A 23,165-nucleotide genomic window follows, 5' to 3' on the forward strand; every position below is an offset into this window, starting at 1 on the left:
GGAGCACAAAATCCTGGTGATTACTGAAAAGCCTGGACGTGGCTGTGAATCCAGAGCTGCAACAGCATCTCCAAGCGATTAAGAGAAAAATCGAGACGTGGAAAGAACTAGAGTGGCCATAGGTGAAAAATGGCTCAATTATTTGTGGTGCCAGAAGCACCGAAGGACACTTCCCTCTGCTCCTGATCACAACCTCGCAGTAATTAGCAGAGCCGGCAGAGGGAAAAATGCTCCGAGCTCCAGTAGGAGCCGCAGGGAGAGACCCAAGGTGCCCACACACATCCCAGTGTGAGCTGGGACAGCACTGACACCACCCAGCACGGCTCCAGGGGATGGGGGATCGGGATGGACCAGCCCGGGCAGCTGGGACAGGCGGGGTGTGCCCTCCGGCAGAGCATCAGGCTCGTGGTGATGAGGATTGTCCTGGCAGAGCATCAGGCTCATGGTGATGAGGAATGGCCTGGCTCCAGACAGGGATGCTCCTGCCCACACCATCCTGATGTCCCTGCCCAAGCAGATGCCATGGCACCGGGTAACAGCCTGCAGGAGCAGAGGACTTGAGGAAAAACCAGGGATCCTTGAGGCTGGAATCCAGAATTCCTCATCCTGGAGAGGCACCGAGCGGGATGGAGGAGCAGGGCTGACCTGTGAGAGCAGAGCTCCCAGCAGAATCCAGCTCAGCACAGCTCTCCGTGGGGCTGGCTGGAGGACAGAGATAATCACAGGCATTTGCTCCCCAGCCTTGCCACTCTGCTCTTTGCAGGGATCTTTTAAAACCACCAATGCATAAAACAACAACACAAAAAGTTACCAGGGAGCCCCGTCCCCGCCCAAGTTCGGAACATGCTGTCATCAAGAAAAATGATGCTGGCAAGAGAGAAACCCGCTGGGGTTGCTGGCAATTTGCCAGGCTCCAGCCCCGATGAGTGTTTATCAATAATCTCAGGATGCGGCTGTCGCGGCGCTGACGGGAGCGCGGGCAGGGACAGCGAGTGTCAGCACAGGCACGGCGGCAGCGCGGCCGGGAAATCAATTACCTGCCCGCGCTACAGGGACAGGGCTGCCTGCTGGCTGGGAATGGGGGGCGCTGGAACCCCACTCGGGGACACAGGGCCGGGGTGAGCGGATCCCAGGGCCAGCCCAACCCCAGGCACAGCCGGGATGCTCGGAGCTGAGTCCCACGGGATGGGGAACGAGAGAGCAGCAGCGCTGTGAGTGCTCAGCTGCCTCAGCCTGGCCCTGCTGCAGGTCAGAGCTCCCAGGCTCCATCCCTGCTCCTCAGCATCCTCACAGGGAAGTTTTGTCCAACTCCTAACCCAAACCTGCTCCCTTCCAGCTCCAAACTTGTTATCTTATATATCAAGAGTTCTATTATCATTATAGTGCAAGGATTCCATATCACCAGAGTTCCATACCTCCTCGATGTTTCTCACAGGCAGCTCCTCTAAGCACTGACTGTTCCTGGTCCTTGCAGCAGCCATCTGACTCCAGCTCCCACCAATCCACTCTTTTATAACACCGTTCTTATTGGCTACAGGTGTGGCCTGTTAACACCTAATCTTCAGCAATTGCTTCAGCTGCAACTCTTTAGGGGATAAGATTACATGCTATACCATCTTCATTTACCCATCCTGTATCCCCCTACACAAACCACTCCCCTTGTCAGAAGAAAGCAGAAGCAAAAGCCCAAGCACACCACAAACCTTTGCCAGGACAGCAGAGACCTGCTGAGCCTCTCCAGATGGATGGCTCCAGGGGCTCCTACAATTCCATATCCCCTTCTTTAGGACCTGCCCATCCTGCTGCCCACGAGAGGACCTGTCCCTAGCCCCCTGTGTCCCAGGCTGGCCTCCCCGAACCAGCCAAGTCCCTGCTGGAGGGAATTCTGCTTCCAGCCTCCTGTGGGGACCAGGCTGGGAATGCTCATTGCTGCACTCTCTGTGCCAAGCCTCAGCTGTCCCTCCTGAAAGGAACATTCTTTAATTAATATTAATTCTCTGCATCGAGTCAGACCTTCTCCTGTATTTCTGCTCCCTCCTGAAGCACCTTCCCTGCCTGCCCCAGGCCCACAGTGAGGAGATTCTGCAGGCAGAGCTGCTGGGGGTTCCCGAGTGCTGGTGTGGCCCTTGTGGATTGGTGACACCGTTACATTCATGGGTATTTCAGGAGGAAGGAAAAGGCTACTGCGTGTTCATACGTTCTTGTTGTATTATTTAAGAGAAGCCATTTGAGAGCACAGGAGAAGCAGTGTCTGCTCCCAAAAGGAGGGAAAATAATGGAGGGGAATATTTGCAAAAAGCTCAGTTAAGTAAATATTTTATGCCAAATAATGTTATGGCTTTTGAATGATGCATGCAGGAGAGTTGAAAGGAGGTGAGGCACGGAGCACGTGGTGAGCGTGGAGGTGTCAGGGAGGGAAGAACACAGTGCCTGCCTTGGGCAGGGCCTCTCACCCTGCAGGGCTGTGCCACTGGCAGGAGCTGCATGGGAGCAGGGCACAGAACGGGCACAGAACGGGCAGAGGCACTGCCCTGGCCCAGGAGGAAGAGGCAGGCAGGGAGAGCAGGAGGAAGGGCAGCCAGGGAGAGGGGAGCGGGGCCAGGGGCACTCCGGGCAGAGGGATTCTCCTCCCGGCAGGAGCAGGGCGAGCGGCTGGCACAAGGGAAGCACTGAGAGGAGTAAAACACCACGAAGTGTAATAAGAAATGGAGTTAATCAATGGGCTCTGCAGCTGGGATCAATGGGAGGCAGACACAGCCATTAGCTGGGGAAGCTGAGCAGAGCCGGGGGCAGCGGTCGATGCCAGGATAACCAAGTGCAGAGGGAGGGTCCAGGGGAGAGCAGAGCCGGGCTGCAGCCACAGGGCTGAGCCTGCTCTGCTGCACAGGGCACAGGGAGGGTACCAGGGGCACAGGAAGGGTCCCAGAGACAGAGGGAGGGTCCCAGGGGCACAGGGAGGTTCCCAGGGACAGAGGGAGGGTCCCAGAGACAGAGGGAGGGTCTCAGGACAGAGGGAGGGCCCCAGGGACAGAGGAAGGGCCCCAGGACAGAGCAGAGCCAGGCTGCAGCCACAGGGCTGACCCTGCTCTGCTGCACAGGGCTCAGACCCCAGCGAGGAGCAGGAGAAGCAGCCCTGGCAATCACCACGAGCATCCAGCAGCAGTGAGCAGGGAATGGGACCCGACCCCCTCATCATCACCCAGGGACGGTCCCTGGCTGCAGGGAGGAGACAGAGCCTTCCTCCCTGTTCTCTTGCTTTTGTGTCTCTCCTCACCCTGAGCGCTGGCCAGCTCACTTCCCAAGGAGCCCAGCATGGAGAGGGCATGGAGAGGGGATAGAACGGGGATGGAGAGGGGCTGGAAGAGGGGATGGAAGAGGGGATGGAAGAGGGGATGGAGAGGGGATGGAGCGGGGATAGAGAGGGGATGGAGCGGGGATAGAGAGAGGGTGGACCCTGTGTCCGGAGCAGCAGGAGGGCCAGGAACACCTCCAGGGATCAGGGGTGATATTACAGCCCAATGGGAGAAAGGATCCCCCCTTTATCCCCTCTCCATCCCGGTTCCATCCCGGTTCCATCCCGGTTCCATCCCCTCTCCATCCCCTCTCCATCCCGGTTCCATCCCGGTTCCATCCCGGTTCCGCCGCTCCCGGGACTCTCGGGCCTCTGCCGCCCCCGCCGCGGCCTCGCAGCGCCCCCTGCTGGCCCGGCTCGGCCACGCTGGGGGTTCGGGGATCACCCCCCGGTCCCCCCCGGGTCCCCCCGGTCTCTCCCGGGTCTCTCCCGGGTCTCTCCGAGCCCCCCCGGCCCGCAGCAGGTTCCTCGCCGAGTGCCGCCGGCGCTGCCCGACCCTCCACTGCAGGGGCTGAGGGCAGGGCTCATTTCGGGGCTCATTTCGGGGCTCATTTCGGGGCTCTCTTCAGTCACCCCCACGCTGGAGAGCGAGCCCAGCCCCGCGGGCACCCCACAGCTCCCACATGGGCACCAAGGCAGCACTCAGGGGTAGCAGTCAAACTCCTGCCTGGGGGTACCGGCAGCCAACGCCTGCCCGAAGAGCCCCCCACAGCACTCAAAGCTTCCTTTCCCTCCTCCTTCCTCTTCTCCAGCCCTTCCAAGCAGCTTGGCTGGAGCACTTTCCTCCCTCCATCTGCTTCAGGGCTCGGGCCAAGTCCTGGGCTGGCAGTGCTGCCCTGCTCCCTGGTGCACGCCCGTCACACCACGCACCTGCCCAGGTGCACCCCATCCCCAACAGCTCCACACACCCCCCAGAGTCACCCCAGAGCCCCACAGCCCTGCTCCTGGGGCAGCTTTAGGCTGGAGCAGAGGTTTTAGTGACGCTGATCCTTAGCTTATCCCTCCTTGGTGCTCAGCAGCCTCTTGCCCCAGCACTGCCCGTGCATCCATGTGCCATAGGGAGCTGCAGGTTTGCCCTGGGGTGCTCAGCACATCACACCTTCCAAAGGCTGGGAACAGGCTGGGACACCAAGCAGGACGGTTCCACTGGGCTCTTTTAGTCCCTTCATCAACCTTCACAGAGGTGGACAGTGCCAGCCCCAGCAGGGACAGGGCTGGCAGCTCGTGGTGCCCCTGGAGCTCCCTGCCTGCTCTCAGCACGTTTCCAAGGATGCAGGATTGGTGCTCCAGAGGATGCTGAGCAGGACGTGGTGGGCCCAGAGCAGCCAGGGCCCCCTGGGCACATCCACACACGGAACCAGAGCCTGGGGCGTTGTTAGTGCAAAATCAGCCCTTTAGCTCGCAGTGTCCCCAGGCAGGGTGGCCAAAGGTGATGTTCTTTATCTGTGCCTCGTGCACCTCAGATACTGAATCAAAATGTGCCGTGAAACACTCCTGACATCCAGTATTCCTCAGAGATTGGAGCAGTGCTTCCCTTCACTCATCCCTTCCCTCCTGGAGGAGCCGATGGACACGATACCTTATCAGCACCTTCCCGTGCTGTTAGCAGCACCACAGGGACTGCTGACCCCCCTCAGAACAGCACAGAGGATATTTAGGGCTTTCCCTGAGCTTGGCAAGCGATAGCATCTTTATCATGAGCCCTTTAAACCCTCGGTGCTGCCAGGAGGCTCTGTGCTCTCTGAAGGACAGCATCGAACCCAGGGCAGCAAATGCTGATAAAAAACTGTTCCTTGAGTTCCTTGAGTGCTGGGCTGGCAGAGAAGGTGCTGGGCTGAGGGAGTGGAGCGTGGGGTGGCAGACACCAGTGCTGGGGTGTCCTTAGCCCAGTGCTAGCAGGAGGGCTGGCTCAGGGCTGGGGGCTCAGGGCTGGGGGCTCACGGCAGGACCCACCCCAGCATTTCCACTGCAAATGCCCAAAGCTGTACCCCCAGCTGGTGTCAGCCCTGACGTCCCTGCTGGGATCCCCTGGACCTCTCTCAGTGTCCTTGCAGGATTGTCCCATGTCACACTGGGGAAACACCCACTCTGGAAGAGACCCCAAAGCCCCCTGACAAATCAGTCCAGGTGGGAATACTTGAGATGCTCAGGACTACAAAGAGGCTGTCATTCCATCCAGGAAGAACAAACCCATGTGCCTAAGAAGAACAAACAAATTCCATCCAGGAAGAACAAACTCATCTACCCAGCTCAGTTTTACGGAGAAACATCAAAGAATGATCCCAGGCAGGGTGGGGAAAACCAGGTGGAGACAGCTCTGCTTGGTGAGGAGAGGGTGGCAGGCACTTAGGAAGCAAAGCACCAAGGAATAAATCTGCAACCTGAGCAGAGGAAGATCAGCAAAGACATAAAGGTTGTGAGTTCAGAGCCCAGGGAACCAAGGCAACCTCTGTTACATAACTCTCCAAAAGCCTTAAACTCAGTTTTTCTGAGAAACAAGTCGTCAGCAATGATTAAACCGCAGAGAAGCCATAAACCAGCAGAGATTGATACGATGGGATGCTGATACAGCGAAGCTCAGCAGTGCACGAGAGGATGAGGGTCACCCGTGGGGAGCAGCGGAGCACAGAGGGACACGGGGGCTTCAGAGCTGGGCTCACCCTCAGGAGCATCTCTGGGGATTGGTGCATGGTCAGGATCCAAGGAAGAGCCTCCCTGTCCAGTGGGCAGCTCAACAAAGCCACACTGGAAAACCCTGGGTAAATCCAGGCCCCTCCCCGAGCCTCTGAGCCTCATGTCAGGGTGGACAAGGTGTCCTGGGGTGTGGGTTGCCCTCTGAGGCTGAGCTGCTGAGCACAGAGCAGGGCACTGAGGGCCAGGAGTGGGGACAGGACACCATGGTGGGCTGAGAGGGGCTGTGGAGGCAGCATCCCAAACTCCCACCACACCAGGAACCTCCCTGCTCTCACACACCACAACAGCACTGAGGGAAGGTGCAGATTTGCTGTTTGACCCAGAAAGAACTTTAAGATAATCTGCTGCAGAAAAATAAGAGACACTCGTCCTGATAGCAACTGCTGGCAAAAGCCACACACCCGATCAGCAAAGGCAAGATTAGATAAGGACCGAACTTAGTCCTCCGTGCAGGTATTAATGCGAGCTCTCCGGACACCTGGGCAGCTCCAGCTCAAGGCAATGAAGATGCTGCTGTCCCTGGGGCTGCTCTTTGCTGCCCTGTCCCTGGGGAGCTGCATGCCCCTGCAGCAAACTGCGTCCAACCGCAGCAAGCTGCTCCTGGTGTCCTTCGATGGCTTCCGCTGGAACTACGACCAGGACGTGGACACCCCCAACCTGGACGCCATGGCTGCAGAGGGGGTGAAGGCCAAGTACATGACCCCTGCCTTCGTCACCCTCACCAGCCCCTGCCACTTCACGCTGCTGACCGGTGAGTGCCCGGCATGGGAGCCGCAGGGGCTGGGCAGGGGCAGGGGCAGGGAAGGACAGAGGCCAGGAGGGACCCAGAACATCCAGAACATCCAGAACATCCAGAGACACTGGGGCTGGGCAAGGGCAGGGGCAGGGAAGGACAGAGGCCAGGAGGGACCCAGAACATCCAGAACATCCAGAACATCCAGAGACACTGGGGCTGGGCAAGGGCAGGGGCAGGGAAGGACAGAGGCCAGGAGGGACCCAGAACATCCAGAGACACTGGGGCTGGGCAAGGGCAGGGGCAGGGCCCAGGGCCAGGGAAGAATTGAGGTCAGGAGGGACCCAGAACATCCAGCAGCACACAGAGCTTCAGAGCAGACCAGGCAAGAGATGCAGAAGTGGTAGATTTAAACTAGACACAAAGAAATTATTCCCTGTGAGGGTGGTGAGGCACAGATTTCCCCATCCCTGGAAATGTCCAAGGCCAGGTTGGACAGGGCTTGGAGTCAGCCTGGTCCGGTGGAAGGTGTCCCTGCCCGTGGCACAGAGGTGGAATGGGATGGTTTTTAAGGTCCCTCCCAACTCAAACCCCTCTGGGATTCCATGAACTGAACCTGTACTTATCAAAGGTAAATAGCACCAGGCCAACTCGATAGCCTCCTTTGATAAGATAAATCATTTTTTAAACAAGGGAGATGCTCTAAATTTAATCTTTCTGGACTTCAGTAGTGCATTTGATACAGTGCCACATGGGAAATCATTAGTTAAGATGGAGAAGATGAAGATTAGTACAAAATCTGTAATGTGGGGAAGTGAGAGGCTACGGGAGGAGGACAGAGTGGATGCTGAGAGGAGATTGTCAAGCTGGAAGGAGGGCACCAGGGGAATTCCTGAAGAATCGATTTTGGAGCCAATCTTATTTAAGATTTTAATTAATAACCTTGGCATAAAAGAGTGGAGCATGCTAATGAAATCTGCTGATGGGCAAAAGCAGGGAGGCAGCGTCAATATGAGGGAGGATGGGGATAGCTTGCAGAAGGGACTCTTCGGGACCAGAATAATAAAAATAGCACAAAATGTGAGAGTCAAAGTGCATCTCTCCCTTCCAATGGAAACTTCTGCTCACCGACCTCACAGGCTGTGAGCAACAGTGAAAGTGAAACACCTTGAGATTAGGTACACCCAGATAACAGTGAAACATGGGATTAGAGACACTGAGATAACAGTGAAAAACCATGGGATTAGATACACCCAGATGACAGTGACACACCTTGGGATTAGATACACCCAGATAACAGTGAAAAACCATGGGATTAGATACACCCAGATGACAGTGACACACCATGGGATTAGATACACCCAGATAACAGTGACACACCTTGGGATTAGATACACCCAGATGACAGTGACACACCATGGGATTAGATACACCCAGATAACAGTGACACACCTCGGGATTAGATACACACAGATAACAGTGACACACCTCGGGATTAGATACACACAGATAACAGTGAAACATGGGATTAGATACACACAGATAACAGTGAAACATGGGATTAGATACACCCAGATAACAGTGACACACCTTGGGATTAGATACACCCAGATGACAGTGACACACCATGGGATTAGATACACCCAGATAACAGTGAAACAACATGGGATTAGATACACACAGATAACAGTGACACACCTTGGGATTAGATACACCAGGATAACAGTGACACACCATGGGATTAGATACACACAGATAACAGTGACACACCATGGGATTAGATACACCCAGATAACAGTGACACACCTTGGGATTAGATACACCCAGATAACAGTGACACACCTTGGGATTAGATACACACAGATAACAGTGAAACACCATGGGATTAGATACACCGGGATAACAGTGAAACATGGGATTAGATACACACAGATAACAGTGGCACACCTCGGGATTAGATACACACAGATAACAGGAACCTGCCCGTGCCCAGAGGGCAGCAACAGCTGCAGAGGGTGCCAATACCTGGCTGGGTCCAGGCGAGAGCCACCAGGCATCAACCAACCCACAAGGGAAGCAGCACGGCCCCAGCATCTCCCTGCCTGCCCCAGGACCCACCTGGTACAGGGCAAGGGTAGGAAGGGGAGGCCAAAGGTCCCCTCTGCCCTACACCCAGCACAGCCTGGCTCACCCCTGCTCCCATCTCTCCCACAGGGCGGTACCTGGAGAACCACGGGGTGATCCACAACATGTGGTTCGACACCAAAACTGGCGTGAGACTGCCCTACTACACCACACAAGGCATAAGCAGCTGGTGGGACAACGGCAGCCTGCCCATCTGGATCACTGCCCAGAGACAGGCAAGTGTGGCACCTCCTCACACACACAGACCCTGCACAGACCCACCCAACCCGCCATCCCCCAGGAAAAGCTACAGGCAAGCCACGATCCCAGGTGGCCGTGAGATCCCAGCCTCCCTGCGAACGTCAGGCTAATTAGACCAGCAAAAAACTGAAATCCCCGGACTCCGGCAGGAATAATTATGATCATTCTGCTAAAAATAGCAAAAAATAATAGACGCATTTCAGCTTTATTAAGACATTAATAAAGCAGGTTATCCTGCTCCTGTTTAAAGAAGCCTAGCCCGTTCCTCAGGGAGCACCCTGAGCCTGGGAGCCCCACACAGCCCGAGGCACATCCAGGGCGGTGGCAGCAATAGGGACCGCTCCCCTGGGAGCTGCAGCAAGCCCTGCAGGCTTCCCTCTAGCTTTGAGGCAGGACATGAAACCCAGCCCAAGACCTTTGGCTCCTCTGGCTTCAATAAAACACACCTTAATGTCGTGATGGTCCAGAGGCAGAGGGCCCATGCAAGGTGCAAATGGGTCACTGGTTCTGAAGTTTTATCTGGTGTTAGAACACAGTGAAGGAACCAGGTGCCAGGGCAGCGCTTTCAATTAATCACTTTTAATTGGCAATGAGCAAGAAAACCTCATTAGAGGCAGAGGTAGGCATTGGGGACTGAATGAACTAATCGTGTTAGGAGGTGGCTGCACTGACAGATGGAAGGATGCTGCCGAGAGAGTTCAGGTGAGTTTATGGAATGCCTCCACTCACAGGGTTTGAAGACAGGCTCCATCCACTTCCCTGGAACCAAGGCAAAATACCAAAAGGAAGAAGTGTACAAGAAGTTGGTGGAACCTGCGTTGTTCAACTACAGCAACGAAAACAACTGGAGGCAGAGCATCGACACCGTCATGGAGTGGTTCACGGTGGACAACCTGGACTTCATCACGCTCTACTTCGGGGAGCCAGACTCCTCAGGACACAAGTATGGCCCTGAATCCATACAGAGGAAAAACATGATCAAGCAGGTGGACAGAACCGTGGGTTACCTGAGGCAGCGCATCCGGGAGAGCGGCCTGGAGTCCAACCTGAACCTCATCATCACGTCCGACCACGGCATGGAGACCGTGGTGAAAACCAACGAGATCCACCTCCGCACCGTCACCAACTTCACCTTCAAGGACCTCGACTTCGAGCTCCTCGATTATGGACCAAGTGGGCTCCTGGTGCCCAAGGAAGGGAAACTGGAGCACGTGTACTCTGTCCTGAAAAACGCCCACCCGAAGCTGCACGTTTACAAGAAGGAAGAGTTTCCAAAGAGGTTCCACTACGCCAACCATTCCCGGATCACCCCACTTGTGCTGTACAGCGATCCAGGCTACGTGATCCATGGGGTAAGGTGCATGCTCAGGCAGATCCTACTGTCTTTTGGGATGTGCCTCTCGCTCCTCCCCTCCCACAGCACCCACCCAGCTTTAGGCCCTTGTGCTAACTGGTCTCCATATATAGAGATATCAATTCCAGCTCTTTGTGTAAAGATCTTCTCTGCTGTTGAGAAGAAAAAGTATCCAGAAACCTTGGAGTAGGAGTTGCATGAATGCAGAATATCCACTGCAGGATCCTCTCTTAGCCTGGCTTAAGGGAAGGCCCAGTATCAAGGCCAGCAGGCAGCTTCCCATTGGAAGCTCCTCAGTACAACAAAATTTGGCTGTGCCAACATTTAGGGAGGGAACTTGCAGGATGTAATTGGTTGAGAGTGGCTGGAGGCACCTCCAGCTTAACACCAACAGATCAGCTCCCAAAACTGAAAGGAACCAAGCAGACAATCAAACCCTGGAGCTGCAGAACACAGCACAGGAGGTGGGAGAGGTGGGGTGCGAGGGGCAGCAGGGCTGGGGTGCTCACGTTCCTGCTCTCCCCTGCAGAGGTACAAGGTCCAGTTCAACAAAGGAGAGCACGGCTTTGACAACCAGGCCATGAACATGAAAACCATCTTCCGTGCCGTGGGGCCGGCCTTCAAGAAGGGGCTGGAGGTGGAGCCCTTCGAAAGCGTCAATGTCTACGCCCTCCTCTGCGAGCTGCTGGGCATCACCCCCGAGCCCCACGACGGCTCCCTGGAGGCCACCAAGCCCATGCTGAGGGAACCCACCGACGGTGACGGTGGCAACGGCAGCAATGGTGACGGCAATGGAAACGGTGACGGCAACGGCAGCAATGGTGAGCAGCGGGTGTCATGGGGGACAGTGGGAGGGCAGCGGGCACCGGCACTGACAGTGGGCACCAGGAACAGCAACAGGCGCCAGAAGTGGGAATGGGCACCGGGGGGCGGCAATGGGCACCGGGAGGGCACCGGGAGCACAGCGGGAGTGGCACCGGGAGCGGCACTGGGGGTGGCAATGGGCACCGCGGGTGGCAATGGGCACCGCGGGTGGCAATGGGCACCGAGAGCGGCACCGGGCACCGGGCGCGCTCCGCTCCGCCGGGATTCCCGCGGGAACAGCGACGCCTGGCGGCCGCCGCCACCCCCGGCGGCTCGGGGCACCGGGCCGTGCCCCCCATCCCCGCCGCTCGGTAACCGGGCAGGGCTCACCGTGGCACCGGGGCGGAGCTGCTCCCGGCCGGGCGGAGGGAGGCGCGGAAGGGGCGGCAGGAGGGGACAGTCACCCGTCACCGGCGGGCACCGGCCCCGGGGCAGGGCTGGCACTCACCGCCCTCTCGGCACGGCAGGTTCGGGTGCTCTCCATCCCGCCGAGAAGCTGCCGCTGCTGCTGGGACTCGCTGCGGTTCTGGGATGCTGGGGAGGAGTTTTCTGACCGCCACCAGGTAACCGACGCAAGGACCCCCAGGATGGGGGCAAACACCCGGCAAACCGTGCCCCGGTTGGGCGTGGAACCCCCGGGTTTCCCCGGTCTGTGGAGCCCCCCGAAACCGCTCCCTGCAGGGCACAGCAGGGGCTTTGCACCTCACACGGGACTCTGAGTTTTCCTGCCCCGGATCAGCATTGGCACTGCCCAGGGCATGGGCTGGGCTGAGAAGGGTGGGCACCCTCCTGGACCCTGCCATTGTCCCCTGTCCCGTCCCTCTGTCCTCTGCGTGCAGCCAGGTGTGGACCATGAGCAACGGAGGGTGAATCCTCCACTGTCTGTGGAATCCTCGGCTGCTCGTGGCTCTGCTCGTGGCTGCCAGACCACAGTTGGTCCCTTTCCCTCACAGCGCAAATTCGGCCAGAGAACCACGGAACGAGTGACTCCGGATCAATTCCCTGGCACCAGGCGCCTCCAGCCGACTCCTGCAGGCTGCAGAGACCTGGAACGAGCACCAGCAGCGCCGTGCCCTGCTGTCCTGGCAGCCCCCGAGCTCCAGGCAACCCTGCCAGGAGTCATGGGAAGGACAAGGCTCACAAAGACAACCAGTCCCAGGCTCGGGAACGGGACAGAATTCCCAAAACGTCTCCAAATTCCTGACCCACGCTCCTCCATGCCTGAGCCCCCGGAGGAGCTGCCTCTCCCGGGCCTTGGGGACAGCAGGATGCTCTGCTGGGGAGGTGGCACCGATCCAGCCTGGCACGGTCACCCCGTGTGTGCATCCCCCCAAATGCAGGAGGCACAGCGGCTCCAGGGTGGGTTTGGAGCAGGGACAGCCGGTACATAATGAGTGTCCACTCTAATTAAATCAGTTCTGAGAGAGCTGGAGCCGCCCCTGAAAGGCGCCAGGTCCCACCCAGGGTGGAGCCTCTGAGCCTGGACCTGCCCAGGACACGGAGCGGCCCCGGTGGTCCCTGCTGGCCACATGCAGGGCTGGCCCTGGCACCCAAAGCCTCGGGAGGGTCCCAAAGCCACTCAGCACTTCCAGCTCCAGGAGCCCCGGCTGTGCTCAGCACCATCCTGCCTGTCCTTCTGTGCCTTGTGGCTGTGGCCAAAACTGGAAATGCCCCCTGTGCGTCCCTGAGCAGCAAAGCTGCAGGCAGGATGGGCCTGGCTGCGCTGCTCCGTGGCACAGCTGCTGAGACCCGCCCCAAGTGCAGCTCCAGAGGGGCATTGATGTATTTTGGAGAGAGGGAACGTGGCAGTGCCAGGACCCCCTGCTCGCAGCACACAGCCCTGTGACTCCTGAGCCAGGGGCTGCCAGGAGTTGTGCCAGGCTCCTGGTGGTGCCAGGCTCCTGGTTGTGCCAGGCTCCTGGTGGTGCCAGGCTCCCAGGAGCAATCCCCAGCAGGGCTGAGGCAAAGGCCCTGTACAACCCCAAAGCTCCCCGTGCAGGAAGCAACCCAGGGCCCTCCAGCCAGGCTGGGGCTTTGGGGACAGGGAGCAATACCCTCCCCGTCCAGCAGCCCCCAGTGCAGCCCTGCCAGCGTGGCATTCCAGCACCCCCAGAGCCCTCCCAGATGCTGCGGTGCCTTTCCCCAGCCCTGTGCCTCAGCTCAGGGGCTCGATAAACATCTGTTGCCATAGAGACTCGCTCGCTGCATCGCTTCACCCAACGAGATGAAACAAGAGCCGCACCCTCAGAAAAACAGGAAGAAAATGTTTGGCTTGAAACGGTGCTGGGGTGGGGGTCAGGGCAGCGGCAGCGGCAGGGAGGCTCCGAAAGGGGAGCGTGGCCAGCGCTGTGCGCGCCGTGCAGAGCGGGATTAACCAAAAGGGTGTGCACAGAAACCTTCCCAGCTCTGCTGCTGGTGACCTTGGGCTGCCCCTGCAGCTCAGCACTGCCAGGGCAGGGGCAGCCAGCTCTGCTGCTACCCTGGGGATCCTGGCAGAGCCTGCAGGGCTCAAACCCGCTGGTGCCAGGCTCTGACCGTCCTCGTGCCCAGCACGTACACAGCAGGATCACAAACACATGGAATGGTTGGAAGGGACCTTAAAGCCCACCCAGTGCCACCCCTGCCATGGCAGGGACACCTCCACTGTCCCAGGTGCTCCCATCCCCATCGAGCCTGGCCTTGGGCACTGCCAGGGATCCAGGGGCAGCCACAGCTGCTCTGGGCACCTGTGCCAGGGCCTGCCCACCCTGCCAGGGAAGAATTTCCTCCTACATTTAACCTAAATAGCTCTTCACTGAAGTTTAAAACCACTTTCCTGTCCTATCAATCTCTGCCCATTTAAAATGCCACTCTCCCTCTTTTTTATAAACCTTTGAGTACTGAGAAGCTGCAGTGCTCATAGGGCTGGTGCCAGTCTGCTCCCCAGACCCACACAGGGAACATGGAGTTTGTGGTGACCCAACCTCCCGACACAAACCCCCATCTGAGAGCTGATCTTCCCTCAGCTGGGAGCAGGGACTGAGCTCCTGACTCAACCAGCCCTGGCATTCTGAGCACACCGGGGGATCCCCCTCCCTGGCCCCATCCTGTTCCTTCATCCTGCCCCAGTACCCATCTCCCACAGCCTCCTGCCCTGCCGGTGTGCCGGTGTGCCAATGTCCCGGTGTCCCGGTATGGCAGTGTCCCGGTGTGCCAATGTCTCAATGTGCCGGTATGGCAGTGTCCCGGTGTGCCAATGTCTCAATGTGCCGGTATGGCAGTGTCCCGGTGTGCCAATGTCCCGGTGTCCCGGTATGGCAGTGTCCCGGTGTGCCAATGTCTCAATGTGCCGGTATGGCAGTGTCCCGGTGTCCCGGTATGGCAGTGTCCCGGTGCCCCGGTGTCCCAATGTCCCCGTATGGCGGTGTGCCGGTGCCCCGGTGTCCCGGTGCCCCAGTGTCCCGGTGTCCCGGTGCAGTACCGGCAGCCGGCGGCCGAGGGCTCCCGAGCCGCGCTCAGGCCCCCGAGCTCCCGGCCCGGGCGGGGGAAGCGGCTCACGGTAACAGCCCGGCCCGGAGCATCCCCCGAACCCGCGGCGCCTCCAGCCGCTGCCCCGGGGCCATCCGGAGCCCCGGTGCCTCCCCCGGAGCGGGATCCGCTCTCGGCCCGAGGGACAAAGCCCGGGAACACCCGCGGATGCCGCCGGGCCCGGGGGGATCCCAGCACCGCCGCAGCTCCGGCTGCCCCACCCCGAGCAGGGATGCCCCAAGGGATGCCCCAGGGGATGCTCCAGGGGATGCTCCAAGGGATGCCCCAAGGGATGCCCCAGGGGATGCCCCAGGGGATGCTCCAGAGGATGCCCCACAGGATGCCCCAAAGGATGCTCCAGAGGATGCTCCAGGGGATGCCCCAAGGGATGCCCCAAGGGATGCCCCAGGGGATGCCCCAGGGGATGCTCCAGAGGATGCCCCAAGGATGCTCCAGGGGATGCCCCAAGGATGCCCCAAGGGATGCTCCAGGGGATGCCCTAGGGGATGTTCCAGAGGATGCTCCAGGGGATGCCCCAGAGGATGCTCCAGGGGATGCCCCAAGGATGCTCCAGGGGATGCTCCAGGGGATGCCCCAAGGGACGCCCCAAGGATGCCCCAGAGACCCACGGCGCTCACCGGAACCTCACCATCCCCTCCTGGCCCTGACACGTGCCCCGGGCTGAGGGATGTGTTACAAATGATCTACTATATCTTACAGACGCTTCCATGTCCCAGGCCAGACAGGTGAGAGGATCCTCCCCGCTCTGGGTGCAGTTTTAACCCCACAGACACACGGAACCTAAAGCAGCCCCTGCTCCCCGGCCCGGGAGCCATCTCCAGCTCAGCTCTCCAAGGAAACCCCAAACTGTCGCATTTTGCCTGTCCTGGAGCCTCTCCCAGCCCTTCCCGCTGCTCCTCACACCTCGGGCATGGGCAACGTGGGACATTTTCAGCAAACGTTCTGCGGTGGCAAAGGCCAAAGCCCCGCGTGGCCATGCCCGGACTCGGCCGCTGCCGCATCCCCGCATCCCCTCCCGCCCTGCCGTCCCCAGTAATTCATTCCCCAGCGCCCCCCTGCCCGGGCCGGGGGTCACGCAGCAGGGAGAGTCCCGCTGTGTATTGCATCCCAATTTGCCATGCATTTCCACACCATTTGCTTCCTTTTCTTTTTCCTGCACTGGGAAGCCGCTCGCTGCCCAGGGGTCCCGGCCGCTCCGGGATGGGAACATAACAACAAACATACGAGGACACGTATTTATTTATGGCACACGGTATGTGGGGACGCTGCTCCTCCCAAAATGCTGCTCTGGGGGCGGCACAGGCCCACAGGACCCACAGACCACGCGGTGCCCGGCCACCCCATCCTGGCGGCTGCACAGCTCCAAACCCGGCTGCAGTACCCAAATGAGATGCAGATCTCTGTGCTTTGATTGGCTGAGGCCCTGGGAAAAACAGCCACCATTTGCCCACAACAAACATGGCCACCATGGCCCGGCTGCTCCCTGGGCTGGCCCTGGCCTCACCCTCTGGGCTCAGGGACATCCCAGACCCCCTCAGGCACCCCAAAACCACTGCCACGGGGGTCCCGGGGCTGGAGGAACGGGGCACCCCTGCAATGCCCCTGCTTGGGGGGTCCAGCCCAAATACAGAGGTCAGGGAGCCTTGGGAACCCCCCAGACCTTGACCTGCACCCACCAGGCCAGGGCTCTCCGCTCCACAGGGCCTCAGAAAGCAGCTGTGTTCCTCACCCAGCCTGGCAGGATGGGCAGAGCACGGAGCCCACAGCAGCTCAGGGTGACCTGAACTCGTTCCCAGTAAACCCCAGTTTAAACAGATTTCCAGTCCGGGAGCAGCACAGCCCTTTTCCCCTCATCCCCATCCCTTCCTTCAACACCAAACCCCCACTTGAGCCTGCCAGCCCCTGTACAGACACAACACAGGACCCACGGCATTCCTGGGATGCCTGGCCTACTTGGGAACAGTTACAAAATCAGGGTCCATCAGGTTAGCTCGGGGGTCTGACTCTCATTTTAAGATGATGACGGTTTTCACGGTGATTGGTGAATTTATTGGCCCAATGTCACTTTGCCTGGTGGGAGCATGGGCCAAGTTATTCAGTGGGTGTTCCTGAGTTTCCCCAGAAAGGTGAAGTCCCTGTCGGGGATGGGAAACACTGAATTCATGGAAAAGGCGCTCACGGGCGGAGCCACAGCTTTGGCAGCAGGAGGGGGACAGCTCATCTCATCCCACCCCAGCCAGCAGCCCCAGTGGTGCACCCCCAGCAGCAGCTCAGACCAGCAGTGCCCAGGTAAGCTCCAGGGCTGGGATGGCCTCCTCTGGCTGGCCAAGAGGGAACAGGACATGCCAGGAGCCCTGGGGTACCCCACTCTGCCAGGGGTAAGAGGCACAGAGCCCACAGAGCCCAGGGACTGCCCAGGAGCAGTTTGCAGTAAAGCCCTGGGAGGAGAAAGGAGATTTCCAGCCCAGGGAGCAGCACGGTCCTTCCCAGCCTCAGCAGCGTGCCATGGGGGCTGAGCAGCATCAGGGATCAGCCAGAGGCCCCACGAGGGACCAGGGACAATGCTGATGGCACAGCCCCACAAACGCTGTGGTTCCTAAAGGGACACAAATGTCACGGGCTGTTCCCAGTCCTGAGCCCCAGCCCATCAGGCAGGGGATGGAGCATCTCCACTCACCCAGCCTCCTCTTCCTGGCCCCGGGAAGGCAGAGAACAGCGACCCTATAGCCCTGCATCCTCCTGGGGAGCGCAGGAACAGCAGCCCCGAGGGGCGGCTGGGAGAGGAGCTCAGCCAGCATCGCCCGAATCAGGGCTCGTCTCTCAGAGCCGAATCCCCGCAGCCAGGAGAGCCCCAGGGCTCCTCATCCTCATCCCTCGGGCTGCTCCACACCGCCGGGATGGGCACGGCTCAGGCACACGGCGAGGGGAGGTCACACGGAGCTTCTAAACCACAGAGGTGCCGCACACAAAGAGCCGAGCTGGCACAAGGTAAACGAACTCGAACAAAAAGTGCGGCGCTGTTACAATTCCGTGTCACCTTCGGCTAAAAAAACGCTCCTACAGCTCTTCTCGTCAGCGACCGGCCGCGGTAATTGTCAAAGGAAACAATGAAAGGTGACAGCGCCCGAGCCAGGAGAGCCCCTGGCATGGACCCGGCACCCAGGCACGGCCACACCCCGCGGTGCCCGGGTCGGTTCCGTCTCTCACCCTCTACAGAGGGTCCCTGTGTGACATCCCCCGCGGCGGGGCCAGCCCAAGGCACCCGCTGCCGCTCCGAATGACCCGGCACGGCTAAACCCGGCACGGCTAGACCGGTATCCCTAAACCCGGCACCGCTAACCCAGCATCGCTAAACCCGGCACGGCTAGACCCGGCATCCCTAAACCCGGCACCGCCAACCCGGCATCGCTTACCGGAGACGGCAGCGCCCGGGGTGCGGGCGAGGCCCCTCGCAGGACACCCCATGGCCCGTCCGGCTCCTGCTCAGTCCCTGCGCGCCGCGGGCACCCAGGCTCCGGGGCGACGGCAATTCATATCCCGGCACGGTTAACGGCAGGCTCCGGGCCCGCGGAGCACAACTCCCTGAGGTGCTGACTCATCTTCTTCCATGCCTGTAAAGCACCATATTTCATCCTTCCACGCCCACAGCGCACAACCGCCGTGCAGCGGCTCCCCCACGCCTCGGTGCGTGCGGTGCCGGCGCGCTCGGTGCCGCCGCACCCCCGGTAACGCGGCTCGGGAGGGACCGAGCTGCGAGCGGCACCGCGCGCGGGTCACAGCCGCCCGCCCCCCGGGAAAGCTTTTATTCTATTATAATCAACTATTTTAGGACTAAAACGCGCCGGTGCTGCTGCCGCCCGCTCGGCCCGGCGGGGCCCGGCGGGGACCGGCGCTGGCTGCCCCAGCCCCGGGTGCTTCGTGCCCAGGAGGGACCCCGGGCGGGGGACTCGGAGCAGGAGCCCCTCGCGGGCCGGGGACGGGGGGATCCCCCCGCGGGGCCGGCCGGGGAAGCCCCTGCGCCGCCCGGGCAAACAAAGCCCCGGGCCGGGCCACCCCATTGTCCCCGCTCCGGCCGGGCAGCGGCCGCCCCCGCGCGGGAGGAAGAGGAGGGGTCGCACGCAGACAATGCCTCCCCCCACCCCCCGCGCCGGATCGCCCCGCCCCCCGCTCCCCATTGGCCGGCGGGGAATTTGGGGACCCCCCGCCCGCCCCTCCGCCGTATTGTGCCGGGGGGCGCGCGTGGATCTGGGGGGGTCGGAGCGCGCGCGGCCGCCGTCGGGGGCGCGCCCGGGGGCTCCCCTTGTGTGTGAGTGCGCGGGGGCGTGCGCGGGGCCGGGGCCATGGAGGAGCTGAGCAGCGTGGGAGAGCAGGTCTTCGCCGCCGAGTGCATCCTCAGCAAGCGGCTGCGCAAGGTGGGACCCGCCGCCCGCAGCCCCGCGGTCCCCGCGCCCCCGCCGGGAGCCGCTAACGCCCCTCTCCCGTCTCTCTCCGCAGGGCAAGCTGGAGTACCTGGTCAAGTGGCGAGGCTGGTCCTCCAAGTGAGCGGGGCGGTGCGGGGCGCGGGGCGCGGTGCGGGGCCGCGCGGATCGCGGAACCACGCGGTGCGGAGCGGGGCGCGGGGACCGCCCGCCCGGCCGCTTTTGTTTGGGTCGTGCCGCTCCTTTTGTTTACAAATAAGCGCGGCCGCGGCCGGGCCCTCCCCGCCACCGCGTGGGGCTCCGCTCCCCCCCCCGGGCCGGTGCAGCCCCCCGGAACCGCCGCACCCCCCCGGCCGCTCCGTGCAACCGGAGCTCCCCCGGGATGCGCGGGGCTCGCCTCGCCCCGCCGCGGCGTGGCCGCCCCTTCCCGATCTCCCTCCCCCGGCCCCTCTCCCTGCCCGCCCCCCGGCCGTGCCGGCCCCGGTTCCGCCGTGCCCCGGCCCGTGCCAGGCCCGGGTTAGCCCGGAGCGGCCGGGGGGGTCCGGCCCCTGCTCTCACCGCTCCGTGTCCTCCGTTGCAGGCACAACAGCTGGGAGCCCGAGGAGAACATCCTGGACCCCCGGCTGCTGCTGGCTTTCCAAAAGAAGTGAGCAAACTCTAAATGTTTCTAAGCAAACTGTAAAGTCAATTAACTTCTAATTGGCTGCACGTGTGGTGGGAGCCGTTGGAAACAACAGCCCGGAGCTGGCGGGGCCCTTTGTGGCCAGGCCCTTTTGTTTGTCCCCGGAGTCACGGTCGGTCCAGGTCTACCCAGAGCGGCTGTGCCCTGGCCGGGCAGACCCCGAGGGTTCGGGGTGCACCCGGGGAATGGGGCAGTGCCTGGCACGGACCTGGGGCTCCCTGTCCCCATCCAGGGCTCAGGGACCTTGGCTGTGCCTGGGGGTGGCTGCAGACCCCTGGGGGAGATGGTGCTTGTGAGGCATTAAAGGGAACTTGTGGAGGATGAAGCTCTGGGAGAGTGAGGGAAACTCCCACAATATCTGGGAGAAAATTGTAGAGAATGTTTGGATTAGGAAGGATCTTAAATCTCTTCCTGATCCACTCCATTTCCACTGCCCCAGGCTGCTCCAAGTCCTGTCCAACCTGGCCTTAGACATTACCATGGATGGGGCAGCCACAGCGTCTTTGGGCAGCCTGTGCCAGGGCCTCAGCACTCTCACAGGGAAGAATTTCTTCTTAATCCCCCATGTAACCCTGCCCTCAGTCAGCTGGAAGCCATTCCCTGTTCCTGTCACTCCAGGCCCTTGTCCAAAGTCCCTCTCCAGCTCTCTTGGAGCCTCTTTAAGTACTGGGAGATGCTCTGAAGTCTCCCTAGAGCCTTCTCCAGGCTGCGCCACCTGGATGGCAGGACAGGATGGTGTCTGTGCTGTCAGGTCCCTGCTCCTGCCTGGAGCAGGCTGAGAACAGCAATGGTTCCAGAGCCCTGCACCCCAGCATCACTCACAGGACAGAGGGAGAGCCAGCTGGCCATGGCAGACACAGTGCTGCCAAGTACTTTGACACAATAATAATAAAAATCATTAAAGTTTATGATAGGATTCAATTATAACTGGTTTCTGGATCAATTTTATTCAAGAATGGGATCTGGTGTTGAGTGCAGACAAGGTGGTGTTCAATCAGCTGGATGTGTTACATCTGAGCACCATCCCATTTAAACAAAGCAAGGCTTAGCAGGGCTGGGGGCAGATCCTTCCCTCTGCCCGATCCCCCTGTGCCAGAAGAACAGCAAACCTCACCCAGAGCTGGGAAAGGCACAGGTTTAGGATGGGTGACACCACGTGGTCCATCACTGAGTGCTGGGATGTTGCCGGTGCACACAGGGATGCTCTCCGGTCACTACCTGGCTGCCTCAGCTCCCCCAGATGATTTTTCTCCCCCATAAACATTGTCCTAATCCTTGTTTCCTCAGGGAGCACGAGAAGGAGGTGCAGAATCGGAAGAGGGGCAAGCGGCCCCGGGGCAGGCCCAGGAAGAACGTGGTGAGTTCCAGCCATGGTGGGGCAGTTCTGGGGGGCTCTGCCCTTGGAGGGCACCGGGGTTGGGGGGTGGCCTTGAGCACACAGCTCTTCCCATCAGCTGATGGATCCCTGAAGATCAGGGAGATACACGGATAGAGAACCTGGCCACCCCGGAGGGTTTGTAGTGCCCACAACCATTCCTTGGTCATTGCTATTATCTCTCCCTGTCTCTGCTGCTTTGCAGGAACCAGAGATGCCTACAAAAACCAAGTCAAGCAGCTCCTCTTCCTCCACATCCTCCTCTTCCTCCTCCTCCGAGGAAGAGGATGAGAGTGATCTGGAAGCAAAGAGGGGTCCCCGCAGCAGAGAGACGCACCCGGTGCCGCAGAAGAAAGCTCAGATCCTGGTGGCCAAGCCCGACATGAAAGACGCTTCCAGGAAGAAGCGTGGCAGGAAACCTCTTCCCCCAGAGCAGAAAGCGGCCCGGAGGACTGTGAACCTGACAAAGGTGCTGAAAACGTCCCGGAAGGAGGCGGGGGGCAGTGCCAAGCTGGTGGGGAAGCTGCAGCCCCAGCACAGCACGCAGGGCTCAGGCCTGGCCATGCTGAAGGACCCGCCGGGCGCCCTGGCTGGGCTCAGCTCGGGGGGCTCCTCCGGGGAGAACCTGCTCAGCATGATGAAAAGCGGCTCGGCGAGCCCCAGCCAGGCCATCAGCTGGCAGAGCTCCATCGTGCACTACATGAACAGGATGTCCCAGAGCCAGGGTGCGGCCGAGAGCTCGGCCCTGGGCAGGCTGGCGCTCAAGGCGCAGGCGGCCAGCAAGGGCAGCTTAGGGCTGGACTTGAAAATGAGGAGCCAGAAGGGCTCTGGGGAGCTGGGGCCGAACGCACAGGGACCCAAAACCGCAAAGGCTTCCGGCAGCAGCGCCGGAGGGGACCAGAAATCGGGGTTTGCTGCCGGAGGGCAGATGCTGCCCAACGGCAGCAAGGCACCATCGAGCTCGTCCGGGGCCAGCAGCCAGGCAGCCTCCAGCCAGGAGCTGAACCTGCAGGCCCTGAACCTGCAGAGTGTCAGGAACGGGCCCAGCACGGCCAGCGGGAGCGGCGTGCCCCGGCACCTCTGCGGCTCCCTGGCCAAGGGCACTCCTGGCACAGCCCCTGCGGGTGCCAAGGGCGCGGGCGCCGCCAAGGGTGGCGCGGCAGGGGCCGGGCTGAGCGCTGCCAGTGCCGCTGCGCTGCCGGGGGCGGACGGAGGCAAGAGCAAGAAGCAGACGCAGCGGGCAGGTGACAGGGACTCGGCCAAGGGGGGCTCGGCGGGCGCCCCAGAGGGACGCGCGGCCCCCGAGAGCCGCAAAGGCCCCGCGCTGTCCGAAGCCAGCAGCGGCGAGGACACCAGCTCCGACTCGGACCGGGATTCAGCCTCCCTCCCGGGCGTGGCTCAGAACATGTCTGTGTCCATCCAGACCAGCCAGGACTGGAAACCCACGCGCAGCCTGATCGAGCACGTCTTTGTCACCGACGTCACCGCCAACCTGATCACAGTGACGGTCAAGGAGTCCCCCACCAGCGTCGGGTTCTTCAACCTGCGGCAGTACTGAGCCCCGGAGCCTGAGAGGAGGGAGAGCGCCCTTCAGCCTCGCCCTCGCCTTTGCCCAGCTCTTCCATCAGGTGTTTTTATTCGAAGTGAACACGGAGCCCTCGTGAGACCTGCTGGACGTCGTGTCTGGAAAGGCTGGACCAGTAACGCGGTGAAACCCGCTCCAAACTGCCAGCAGCTCCTGGATTTCCTCCCTGGCTTCTCTCCATCCTCTTCTGGAGCC

At 60.7% G+C, this 23,165-nt stretch overlaps 3 protein-coding genes across 9 annotated transcripts in view; 2 read left to right on the forward strand and 1 right to left on the reverse strand.

Annotated features, from left to right (window-relative positions):
- RBFOX3 (RNA binding fox-1 homolog 3) overlaps positions 1-18,571 on the reverse strand; it is a 127,593-nt gene extending 109,022 nt beyond the window's left edge. For 5 of the 7 annotated variants that reach the window (XM_058039045.1, XM_058039040.1, XM_058039044.1 and 2 more), the window contains exon 1: positions 18,324-18,570. The gene's annotated coding sequence lies outside the window, so the exon portion shown is untranslated. Of the gene's footprint in view, positions 1-18,323 lie in introns of all 7 variants that reach the window. The other 2 variants (XM_058039042.1, XM_058039041.1) reach the window with 2 other exon arrangements.
- Positions 6,548-11,697, forward strand: ENPP7 (ectonucleotide pyrophosphatase/phosphodiesterase 7). Its single transcript, XM_058039081.1, has 5 exons — positions 6,548-6,797; positions 8,994-9,139; positions 9,896-10,516; positions 11,048-11,339; positions 11,468-11,697. Exons 1-5 carry the CDS (start codon positions 6,548-6,550, stop codon positions 11,695-11,697), a joined length of 1,539 nt encoding a protein of 512 aa, XP_057895064.1.
- Positions 18,572-19,250: 679 nt separating the features above from the next.
- Positions 19,251-22,943, forward strand: CBX2 (chromobox 2). Its single transcript, XM_058039033.1, has 5 exons — positions 19,251-19,322; positions 19,405-19,448; positions 19,909-19,974; positions 21,298-21,367; positions 21,591-22,943. Exons 1-5 carry the CDS (start codon positions 19,251-19,253, stop codon positions 22,941-22,943), a joined length of 1,605 nt encoding a protein of 534 aa, XP_057895016.1.
- Positions 22,944-23,165: the final 222 nt, after the last annotated feature.

Source organism: Melospiza georgiana, chromosome 21 (genome assembly GCF_028018845.1).
Source record: "Melospiza georgiana isolate bMelGeo1 chromosome 21, bMelGeo1.pri, whole genome shotgun sequence".
Classification (NCBI taxonomy): domain Eukaryota; kingdom Metazoa; phylum Chordata; class Aves; order Passeriformes; family Passerellidae; genus Melospiza; species Melospiza georgiana.

What these genes read in the sequence shown, in the direction of transcription:
- ENPP7 (XM_058039081.1), top strand. Translation starts at nt 6,548, where the DNA reads ATGAAGATGCTGCTGTCCCTGGGGCTGCTCTTTGCTGCCCTGTCCCTG. An exon ending in CCACTTCACGCTGCTGACCG is followed by an intron (nt 6,798 to 8,993) that starts GTGAGTGCCCGG and finishes TCTCTCCCACAG; the next exon opens with GGCGGTACCTGGAGAACCAC. An exon ending in TGACGGCAACGGCAGCAATG is followed by an intron (nt 11,340 to 11,467) that starts GTGAGCAGCGGG and finishes GGGCACCGGGAG; the next exon opens with GGCACCGGGAGCACAGCGGG.
- CBX2 (XM_058039033.1), top strand. Translation starts at nt 19,251, where the DNA reads ATGGAGGAGCTGAGCAGCGTGGGAGAGCAGGTCTTCGCCGCCGAGTGC. An exon ending in TCAGCAAGCGGCTGCGCAAG is followed by an intron (nt 19,323 to 19,404) that starts GTGGGACCCGCC and finishes CTCTCTCCGCAG; the next exon opens with GGCAAGCTGGAGTACCTGGT. An exon ending in CTGCTGGCTTTCCAAAAGAA is followed by an intron (nt 19,975 to 21,297) that starts GTGAGCAAACTC and finishes TTGTTTCCTCAG; the next exon opens with GGAGCACGAGAAGGAGGTGC.